Consider the following 12,424-nt stretch of genomic DNA (forward strand, 5'->3'; position numbering starts at 1 on the left):
AATATCCCCTTAGATGCGTGTCCCGCCTAGGAACAGCACCTATTTTCAGATTGAGGGCTCCTCTGGCGCTGTCGGCCTGTTTGAGGTTGCCAGAGTTAGACGGAGAGCTGGAAAAAGCATAACTCCCACTGAATTTATTAGAAATGGTGCAAACAGCACATGTATATGTTAATAAATACGAACCTTTACCAACTTATTTAGAAGTTGTAGTACTTCCTCCTTCATTGGAACCTCAGGGAAGTTGAACCATTCAAGTAGACATACAAATAATGACTTTTCTTGTATTAGATCTACAGGAGTGAGAAGGTTATGGTCCAGTTTACAAAGTATGTTTCTTAGAGTTCTTTCTCGAATTTCTGTAAGATGGTGGCCTGAAGTATATAAAAATAAATTATAAGCTCAAAGAAAAAAAGATTGATTTCCATAAGAGGGAGACAGTCGCCTAGAAAACCCATATTACACACATGACAAGTTATATAGAAATAGCAGCAATAAGAGTAATAAAACCTGTAGTTTCCTTGTCCATGGTTACAGATATGTATAAAATTGCATTGCAACCCAGGGAAGTAAACCTGGACGCACCTTTTCACTCTTTAGACCGAAAAACAAGGACATGGACTGAAGTTAACTAAAGGTACCATTACTCCTACTGCTATATAACCATGTCAGCAGTTTCATAAGGGTGACAGTTTTCCTTGAAAAAGAGGATAACCAGGAATTACAGTACCATAGTAGAATATCTAGTGTCACTTCAATTCGTAAATTGCCACTTTGTTATTGCACTTCCTTTTGGGGTCAGGACAAAAGCTCCATGATGTAATAATGGTAAGAAACATTTTGGAAAATAGTCCTGGCCACTGGGTGTCTCACTTCCCTGAAAACTATAGTTACTGCCTGTGGTTGGGGGAAATCGGTCTCTAGTAGCAGAGAGATTAAGATGGAACACAGAAACTGGAGAGGTAGCGCTTAGCTAGACTGTGCAACCATCATGAGCTCACCTGCCCCTTCCAAAAGGACCACCCAAAAAGTCCTAGACATTTCTTCATTTTATAAACACGTGTCCTTCGTATGTACACAGTACTATCACCTGCATGTGATCCCCTCTCTCTTCCTTACTCCAGGGCTGTTTTTGTAAAGATTTAAACACCTTTGCCCCAAAAGTAACTATAAGAACTATAAGTATAAGTTTTATAAGTATAAACTGATTAGGCTAGGTTCACACTGCGTTTTCAGCATCCGTTTAACGCATCCGTTTTTTGCAAAAAACGCATGAAAAACGGATTGCAAAAAACGGATTCATTTGTGTGCATCCGTTTTTCCATTGACTTCCATTATAAAAAAAAACGGATCCGTTTTTTTTGGCGGACCAAAACGGACCAAAAAACGTTGCTGACCCTATTTTTCTGGACGTTAAAAAAAAACGGATCCGTTAAACGGATGCTGAAAACGCAGTGTGAACCTAGCCTTACCGCAGTGATTTACCGCAACCACAGTTACATTGTTTAGCTGGAAGGGGACATGGAACTGAGTCCAGTGCCATATACAGTAGGAGCTGGCTGTAATATACAGCTGGGCTGCCACTGCAACTACTGGGAGCAAAACTAGCTCTGGTCCCGGCCACCTAACCCCCTGGATATTGCAATCAAAAGTGCAAGGGGGCTTCTTCTGTCGGCCAATTGCAACCCATAAGGTGCAACAGTAGGATGCCGCTGGGTTTCCATGGAGGCTAAGAATGTAAAGGGAATATCCAGAGAGCAGGAAAGGTCCTACCTTTTCTGCTCTCCAGTCGCTCCACTTTCCCCCCATCTGCCCATGCGTGCAAGTAACTTCTGCAAAGAGAGGGGGATTTCACCCTCACGCAATGCCCACAACCCCCGCTCCCTCTCGTCTGCAGAGGTTACTTGCACGGATGGGCCGAGAGGGAAAGTGGAGTGGCCGGACAGCAGAAAAGGTAGGACCTTTCCTGCTCTCTGGATATCCCCTTAACAATGTGAGTCCACTAGGCCCTGGCAGGTTCTTATAGGAACAGACCAGTGGAACACTAATAACCATGAATAATACACTGCGCTCCATAAGTGCAGTGTATTATGCAAGCGATCAAAGGATCACTCCTTTAAGTTTCTGGATAGGACTAATAGCATTACATTAATTTACGAAAAACAAATATGCAAACCTTTACACACAGTATTTGCCACATAGCTCCATCAACAGTAAATTAGAAATTAGGGCTCTCTGAAGTTGGGGTTAGAAAAATAAAAAGTACGACTGGTGGGAGAATAGTGTGAAAAAGAGGGTAAAACACTGGTTAGGAAAAGGTCATGGCTGATTATTAATATCTTGTTCTGACTTGGGCCCAGTTAAGGTAATAAAGGTTTAGTCGGCTATTAGTCTAAATATGGACGGTGTATTTTTCCTGTCTAATGACTGTACATTTGGAATCGGAGCAGTAACGGAGACAACTCTCCTGGGGATTACTGAGGAATTAATCAAAAGCATTAGCAGATGGGAATCGGAGAGGTTTAAATTTATGTTAGGCTTGAATTAATCATTAGCCAACAAGTTTATTTTTCTCCTAGGTCACAGGAAGACTTCTATCTAAATTTCAGGTCATTCTTCTATATTCCAGACCGATAAGTGGGCTGCAGGTTGAAGTTATTCAGAGAATGTGTTTAGATGACTCAAAATTGTTGGTTTCTTGATTTGGCATTTCAGTGGATAGAAGGCTTCAGTTTCTTAAAATAAAGCTGAATCCGAGTTCTCCCGAAATATTAATTATTTATGTCAGGGGTTGTAATGTAAGAAAGGTCAGGACCCTTAGTTTCGTTTGGGAGATGAAGCGTGATTTTCCTAGGATGAAATGCATGTTTCTAGACGCAGTTTTTACCATTATTTTTCCGAGGATGTGCTCAGGCTTGCTTGGAGATGTATAGAGACTTTTTCTTGGCAGGGTTAAGAATAGGGTAGTTTTGTTCTAGGTTTAAAGTATCCAGACTCTGTTCGCCCCTTCAGAAACCGATTGGATGTTTCCAATGTTGGACTAAGGTCATGTTCCCACGTGCAACCTGGCTACACCACTCCCTCAAGTTTCAACAATGGCCATTTGCCCTTGCCAGGAACACTGCACGGCCACTGTTGACCGCATGGGGGCATTGGTTTGGTAAAATGCATTAATCAACATGAGCGGCAACTCCCAAAAGAGTCTGGGACAAGTTCTCGAGGTCATAGGGGGTCCCAGTAGTCAGACCCCCTGTAATTTGACATTTCCCCCCTATCCTTTGTATTGCAATATTTTACAGCAATTTGCAAAATAGTTCAGTAAAATGCACACGTTCAGTAATTTTTTCTGGTTCTGAAACAACCCGCTAAAATTTACGGATTGGACATCCGTATTGCATCTGTATTTCCGTAAATCCATTTTTTACTACTCCATTGCTTTTCAATGCACTTCATCCGTATTTTTTTACGGAAATACGGATGCCAACATGTTACAATCCGTAAACATTTGATTTCGATAAGAGGATCTGTAAAAAAAAAAAAAAAATCAGGGTCCGCACCGGGTCCGTACTAGGACACGTCCTTTTTTTATTTCAGGATTGATTTTCGTCCATTTCTGCTACTGATAGTGTGAATAGCCCAATAGACATCAATGTGCACTAACTCGGATCCGTAAATTACGGAACATGTGCGTAAGGCTTAAAATTGGCAGCAATAACACAAATTTAAGCTAATTAAACTAACATAACCTCGTTGCTCAAGTTTATGAGTGGGGGGTTTTCACATTATTTATACTTAGCGGATAAAACTTTGATCGGTTGGAGACTGGACTGAGTGCTGAGAACCCCACCTATCCTAAAACAAATAGGGAGCACTATATCTCCCCACTCTTTCCACATTGCTTGAGATGCGTTCTATAGAAGCTCCTCTTCTGTGTCAGCAAGAAGACTCCCACTGAGCAAAACTCTTTTAAATTATAGTAACACTTTACATAAAATGTAAAAATGTCAACAGAATTATTATCTGCATGTAATAAACTAGATAACCCTTATAGGTAGAATATGAGAAAATCAAAACACATAGGCCCAGATCTAGTAATCCGAGACAAAAATCAGACACATTCTAGACAGCAACCAATCACAGCTCAGTCTACATTTACCAGGATCAAAATGTATGAGAAAAAGAGAAGGATTCAGCTCACCTAGGTGGTTTCCTTTTTGCAGCAGCTCAATGGGGTAGAGGGTGCACGGGAGTCCGGTGCTGGCCAGGCACTGATAACAAGGAAGTTGAATGGAAGTAAGGTGAGGATCCCTGCACTCCGGACGTGGTAATTAAAACATAACTTCAATGAAAATAGATTAAAACATGGTTTGCACGGGACGACTCTGTGCGAACCATGTTTTAATCTGTTTTCATTAAAAGTTATATTTTAATTATCACGTCCAGAGTGCAGGGTTCCTCACCTTACTTCTGTTGAACTTCCACTTACCAGGCTGTGATTGGCTGCCAGATATCTGCCATACATGTGATCCCTGTCAGCTGAACATTCATTACAATTCCCCTACAAACATATATGCTTATACTGTGCATATTTATTTAAGTGGGAGGAGAGGGGAAAGTACTATTGGCAGACACTGATAGGTTTCACCAACTTTAATTTTATTCTTCTACCCCAAAAACTGAGAAAACATTACCAAGCTTCTTCACAAGTGAAGACAGATCCATGATAGTTTGCTAAATCTTCCTTTTCCACTGTAATGTGGTCTATAAAGAGAAAAAAAAACACATAAAACATAATCACAATCATAGTAATGATAAAACAAGTATTAAAGGGATTAAAATTGTTTTATTCTGTATGATGTTGCCCATACATAAAACATAAGAAATGTGTTACCGCTCCACGAGTCTCCTGCTGACCGCTGCCACCACCACTTCTATAAATGAACTTGTCTCTGCAGTGTCAGCCCTCGCGGCTAACTGACAGACAGGGCAGCATCATGGCTAGTGATTGGCTGAGCTGGCGAGACAAGTTTATCTGCAGAAGTGGCAGCGGCTGTGGGCAGTGGGGCTGAGATGCAGCGGGAGGAAACAAGGGGGGTGTGGAGAGGTAGGCATAAGATGCTTGATATGTTTTAAAATTGGTATCATTATATTAAATGTTTATAAGTGCTGGATAACCCCTATAATGTCAAAATGGAGTTACACAAACTGCAAGGCAGCAGACTTGGACGTTTTTTGGCTTCACAACCAGCTCCAGCTGCCGCAAAAAAGCTGGAAGGACAAAGAAAGCAAGATTAAACCAACTGGGAATATCTATTTAGAATAAGTTCACATATAATGAACCTGCTCCAGATTGGATGGTGCAGATTTAAGCAATATAAATTAGCCATACCACCAATTTTAGAACAGAGAGGTGGTCAGTGACCTAGACAACGAGCTGTCAACAATTAAAGAGAAAGAGCTCTCAGATTTTCAAAATTGTAACTTGGTGTAAGAGCATTGCTTTGGTTTAAGAGCTCCCTGTATTGGGTGGAAGGGCGAGTGGGAGAGGGGCGTGGTCTGCATAGCAGATCCACTTCAGGCTGGGGCTTACATCAGGGGACAGGACTGTGGAGGTAATCTCTTCATAGCTGTAACCCCTCTCTCCCCGGACAGAGAGTGCTGCATGTATGTGCCCACATCTGCCCTGCTCATTCCTTCATGCTCCCTGCAGTCTCTGTCAGCCCTTGTGTTTCCCATCCTCTCCATTACTGTAGAGTAACTTATAATATCACATATTCTGCTGTTTCTGAATGTTTGTTTCATCTGTTTTACATTTTATTCAGAATAAAAAATCATTATTTTTGGGTGTGGAACCAATTGACTGCATTTCTATGATTTCTTATGGGAAAATTTGCTTTGGTTAGGGTGCCTTCACACATACCAACTCGCAGCAAAAAACTCGGTGCGAGTTTCTGCTACGAGCCGAGGTCCTGGAAGGCCCCTATCACTACATACAAGCAGTGGTCTGAAAGACCGCTGTGTGTATGTAATGCAGCCGTCCCCTTAACCCCTTTGGCTCCCACACCGCTGTCTCTATACATTACCTGGCTCTGGCTGCACGGGGTCCCGGCATCTTGCTATGCCGCCCAGCCAATCAGTGTGTTGCTCAGCCGCAGCCACTGATTGGCTGGGCGGCAGAGCAGGACCCCGGGACCCCGTGCAGCCAGAGCCAGGTAATGTATGGAGACAGCGGTGCGGGACCGGTGCGGGAGTAAAGGGGTTAAGGGGGCGGTTGCATTACATACACGCAGCTGTCTTTCAGACCACTGCTTGTATGTAGTGATAGGGGCCTTCCAGGACCTCGGCTCGTAGCAGAAACTCGCAGCGAGTTTTTTGCTGCGAGTCGGTATGTGTGAAGGCACTCTAAGAGTGATTTGGATTACAAGCACGGTCCTGGAACGGATTATGCTCGTAATCCAAGGCACCACTGTATTTGCAAAAAATACTTACCTCAAAGGGCTTTGCAAGTCTAACTACATTAGTTCAGTTAAGAATACCCCTTTAGGGTAGCTTCACACACACACCGTATCACACAGGATCCACACACGGATCCGCAGCAGATTTAATCTATTTAACTGAACACAGCATCAAATCTGCACCGTCAAATCTGCTGCAGATCCGATACGTGTGAACGCACCCTTAAACAAACCCTTTATTTAAATGTATGAGCTGCAATTCAGCTGCCTGCTGAAACTGCTGGATAGCCATTTGGTATAGAAGACACCTGGTATCTTTCATATGTCTGTCTGTACCTTTACAAAATTGCAGTGCAAAGAAGTGCTAAGGGCTGTAATACCTCCTTGCTCCCCCTCTAATTCCCGTGTCTCCTAGATTGACAGTAATAAGGCCTAGTTCACACTGAGTAATTTCAGGAAGCATTCAAGACAGATTCAGCTTTAAAATTGTTGTGAATACCACCTGGAATAAGCCATTGAGTTCAGTGGGATTTTCTTCACTTATTACACAGAGTAATTTCTGCACTGGCCTTTTTGTACCAGATACGAATTTGACCTAAAGAACTGACATATCAATTCTTTATGCAGAATCCACTAGCAGAAATTTATAGAAGTCAATGGGAGTTTGTAACTCCACTTTATCTTAAAGTGTACCTGTCATCATAAAAAAATATAAATTTGACATGTCATAGAGACATGTCAAAAAGTTTGAATGGTCTGGATCTGAGTGTTCAGACCCATACCAATCATGAGAACAAGCAGAAGAGGACAGTGCTGTAGCGTGATTCTCTCCCGGCTCCTAATATAAGTCTATGGAGCCTGACACTTTTCACTGACACACAGCAGGGAGCAGACGCTGCAATGCGGTCCTTTTCCCGCTCATTCTCACAATGGGTAAGGATCTGAACACCTAGACCTGGACCAATCAAAACTTTTGACATGTCTCTGGTGTTAGTGTTTTAAGTCTCTATGATATGTCAAAAGTTATTTTTTTATGATGACAGGAAGACTTTAACATAAGGATCTGCTTTGGCTGACTGACAATCAAGCAGGGAAATGGAGCGAGGAGACATTTCAGCCTGCATCTCTACAGAGCTCTGAGAAAGCCTCTTCGACCCTAGAGTATAAAGCACTGAAAAATAAAAGTACTTTTATACATTCTGGAAGCACAGACGGATATACGAAAGGCACCATGTGCCTAACTGAACTGACAGATCTAACAGTATCAGCATAGTGGCACATTCTAAACACAGGATGTGGATTTGCCTTATCTAAGGCTGCATTCACACGGAACATGGACATGGAAGGCCTGTAGAGGAGTCGCATCCCCCCACACAGACAGCATGTCTGATATGATGCTGGGAGTAGGGAGAGTGTATGAATATGCTCTGTGCTGTAATAACAGAGCCAAGCAGCTTCTTCATTACAGTACGAAGCATATTCATACAGTTCCGCATGAAACACAGAACATGTGGATGCAGTCTAAGACTACCCTCAGACTTCTGCCAAAAACTTCATGGTGTACTACTGCCCTTCGATTCACCCAAGCCGACCCAACCCTACTGACGAACATTGAGGCAGCGCTCTGTAGTGATGTCACTGCGGCACTCATCACATTCATTAGAAGGTGTGGTACGTCCTGGCGGATCAGTGCAGTGAGGGTGGTAGTCCCGCCCCCAGAGCACCAAACTGTCATATTAGACTATGGATTAAAGTGACTGTACCACAAGGCCCAGGCTGAAGCACTGGAGGCAGGCTGACCCACCCTTAGTGGGAAGAGACTCCAGCCCCTCCATAACGTGACTCCATTACAATCAATGGAACCCTACCATAGAGTGGCTAAAACTGCAGCCCTCCAGCTGTTGTGAAACTACAACTCCCATCATGCCTGGACAGCTAAAGCTTTGGATTCGGCTGCCCAGGCATGATGAGAAATGTAGTTTTGCAACAGCTGGAGGGCTGCAGTTTGGAGACCCATGGGCTAGGGTTTCCACCCACTAAGGGTTGGTCGGCCCACCTCCAGTGCTTCAGGCTGGGCCTGGTGGTACAGTCACTTTAAAGTGACCATACCACCAGGCCCAGGCTGAAGCACTGGGGGCGGGCCGACCAAACCCTTAGTGAGAAGAAACTTCAGCCCCTCAATCACGTGGCTCCATTAGAATCAATGGAACCCTATCATAGAGGGGCTAGGGTTTCCTCCCACTAAGGGTGGGTCGGCCCACCTCCAGTGCTTCAGCCTGGGCCTGGTGGTACAGTCACTTAAACTACAAAGTACACGAAAACGGTGCTGAGGATCAAGGTAGGAAACGTACCTTTATCCTCAGCCCCATGTGCCCTATAGACACATAGATAGAGATTTCTAATATACATAGGTAAGTGACGTCTGCAGTGTCACATACACACTGCAGAGAACGCACTGGGAAGGCCGGACGTGGGGGACACCTAAAACCCCAAATATAGTGACATAGGAGGACATGTGTGATCTCTGAGGTGGACAATGTATCCTACAGAAAAATACATCATAGAAACAACACAAGATAGAAAGATAAAAGAAGAACAAAGCCCCTCCCCCCCCATACCTATCTGCAGGGACTAAACTATATACCATATATACCATAATACTCTATAACGCCTCCTCCATCCCATTCATTATGGGACAGATGGCTGAGCCTTGTAGTGCACTGACAGCTACAGGTGAACACAAAGAGTAACCCACCTCATCCAGGCACAATGACAGCTCTGTGACAGCAGCAGCAGGACACGCGGAGCACAATGGCACCTGCACTGGCAGTCACTGACCCAGAGTAACGGACGATTACTGTGCACAGGAAGCTTCTCATCACCTGAAAACACTGCACTTCCCGGCGGCTCTCAGCCCCGCCCACCCGTTCTTTCATACCTAATCAGCATAGCTCGTGCCGGCAACCAATCAGCGGCTCCGTTACAGATGCTTCCACACCAGGCGCCCCTGAGAGAAGCACGGTGATTGGCTGGGAGCGGTCTCCTGCGCGTGTGTCACTGTATACATAGTGCTGTGGAGGGAAGAAAGGAGGGAGATTCTAAAAGTTTCCCTGCATAGTGCGGCGCCTGTCTTGTATCCAGCATGGAGGCTGCACACCACTATGTGCTGTATACCACTATGTGCTGTATACCACTATGTGCTGTATACCACTATGTGCTGTATACCACTATGACCTGTATACCACTATGACCTGTATACCACTATGACCTGTATACCACTATGACCTGTATACCACTATGTGCTGTATACCACTATGTGCTGTATACCACTATGTGCTGTATACCACTATGTGCTGTATACCACTATGACCTGTATACCACTATGACCTGTATACCACTATGACCTGTATACCACTATGACCTGTATACCACTATGTGCTGTATACCACTATGTGCTGTCCACCACTATGTGCTGTCCACCACTATGACCTGTATACCACTATATGCTGTATACCACTATGTGCTGTCCACCACTATGACCTGTATACCACTATGTGCTGTATACCACTATGTGCTGTATACCACTATGTGCTGTATACCACTATGACCTGTATACCACTATGTGCTGTATACCACTATGTGCTGTATACCACTATGTGCTGTATACCACTATGTGCTGTATACCACTATGTGCTGTATACCACTATGACCTGTATACCACTATGACCTGTATACCACTATGACCTGTATACCACTATGACCTGTATACCACTATGTGCTGTATACCACTATGTGCTGTCCACCACTATGACCTGTATACCACTATGACCTGTATATCACTATGTGCTGTATACCACTATGTGCTGTCCACCACTATGACCTGTATACCACTATGTGCTGTATACCACTATGACCTGTATACCACTATGTGCTGTATACCACTATGACCTGTACACCACTATGTCCTGTATACCTCTATGTGCTGTATACCACTATGACCTGTATACCACTATGTGCTGTATACCACTATGACCTGTATACCACTATGTGCTGTATACCACTATGACCTGTATACCACTATGTGCTGTATACCACTATGACCTATATACCACTATGTGCTGTCCACCACTATGTGCTGTCCACCACTATGACCTGTATACCACTATGTGCTGTATACCACTATGTGCTGTATACCACTATGTGCTGTATACCACTATGACCTGTATACCACTATGTGCTGTATACCACTATGACCTGTACACCACTATGTCCTGTATACCTCTATGTGCTGTATACCACTATGACCTGTATACCACTATGTGCTGTATACCACTTTGACCTGTATACCACTATGTGCTGTATACCACTATGACCTGTATACCACTATGTGCTGTATACCACTATGACCTGTATACCACTATGACCTATATACCACTATGTGCTGTATACCACTATGTGCTGTATACCACTATGACCTGTATACCACTATGTGCTGTATACCACTATGACCTGTATACCACTATGTGCTGTATACCACTATGACCTGTATATCACTATGTGCTGTATACCACTATGTGCTGTATACCACTATGACCTATATACCACTATGTGCTGTATACCACTATGACCTGTATACCACTATGTGCTGTATACCACTATGACCTGTATACCACTATGTGCTGTATACCACTATGACCTGTATACCACTATGACCTGTATACCACTATGACCTGTATACCACTATGACCTGTATACCACTATGACCTGTATACCACTATGACCTGTATACCACTATGTGCTGTTTACCACTATGACCTGTATACCACTATGACCTGTATACCACTATGACCTGTATACCACTATGACCTGTATACCACTATGACCTGTATACCACTATGACCTATATACCACTATGTGCTGTATACCACTATGTGCTGTATACCACTATGACCTATATACCACTATGTGCTGTATACCACTATGTGCTGTATACCACTATGACCTGTATACCACTATGTGCTGTATACCACTATGACCTGTATACCACTATGTGCTGTATACCACTATGACCTGTATATCACTATGTGCTGTATACCACTATGTGCTGTATACCACTATGACCTATATACCACTATGTGCTGTATACCACTATGACCTGTATACCACTATGTGCTGTATACCACTATGACCTGTATACCACTATGTGCTGTATACCACTATGACCTGTATACCACTATGACCTGTATACCACTATGACCTGTATACCACTATGACCTGTATACCACTATGTGCTGTTTACCACTATGACCTGTATACCACTATGTGCTGTATACCACTATGACCTGTATACCACTATGACCTGTATACCACTATGACCTGTATACCACTATGTGCTGTATACCACTATGTGCTGTATACCACTATGTGCTGTATACCACTATGACCTGTATACCACTATGTGCTGTATACCACTATGTGCTGTATACCACTATGACCTGTATACCACTATGACCTGTATACCACTATGACCTGTATACCACTATATGCTGTATACCACTATGTGCTGTATACCACTATGACCTGTATACCACTATGTGCTGTATACCACTATGTGCTGTATACCACTATGTGCTGTATACCCTCTATGACCTGTATACCCTCTATGACCTGTATACCCTCTATGACCTGTATACCACTATGTGCTGTACACTCATGGGCCACTTTATTAGGTGCACCTGTCCAACTGCACGTTACCACTTAATTTCCATTTAGGCATGTAGACATGGTCAAGACAATCTCCTGCAGTTCAAACCGAGCATCAGTATGGGGAAGAAAGGTGATTTGAGTGCCTTTGAACGTGGCATGGTTGTTGGTGCCAGAAGGGCTGGTCTGAGTATTTCAGAAACTGCTGATCTACTGGGATTTTCACGCACAACCATCTCTAGGGTTTACAGAGAATGGTCCGAAAAAGA

At 43.5% G+C, this 12,424-nt stretch overlaps 1 protein-coding gene across 1 annotated transcript in view; it reads right to left on the bottom strand.

Moving 5' to 3' along the window:
* The window catches only part of RTTN (rotatin), a 193,543-nt gene extending 184,212 nt beyond the window's left edge, over positions 1–9,331 (bottom strand). Inside the window, exons 1-3 of the mRNA XM_069957838.1 lie at positions 9,208–9,331; positions 4,689–4,758; positions 184–371 (exon numbers count right to left, since the gene is read on the bottom strand). Coding sequence (XP_069813939.1) covers positions 184–371; positions 4,689–4,719 — 219 coding nt within the window. The 5' untranslated portion in view covers positions 4,720–4,758; positions 9,208–9,331. The remainder of the gene's footprint in view (positions 1–183; positions 372–4,688; positions 4,759–9,207) is intronic.
* Between the last annotated feature and the right edge of the window lie 3,093 nt (positions 9,332–12,424).

This window comes from Dendropsophus ebraccatus, chromosome 2 (genome assembly GCF_027789765.1).
Source record: "Dendropsophus ebraccatus isolate aDenEbr1 chromosome 2, aDenEbr1.pat, whole genome shotgun sequence".
Lineage (NCBI taxonomy): Eukaryota > Metazoa > Chordata > Amphibia > Anura > Hylidae > Dendropsophus > Dendropsophus ebraccatus.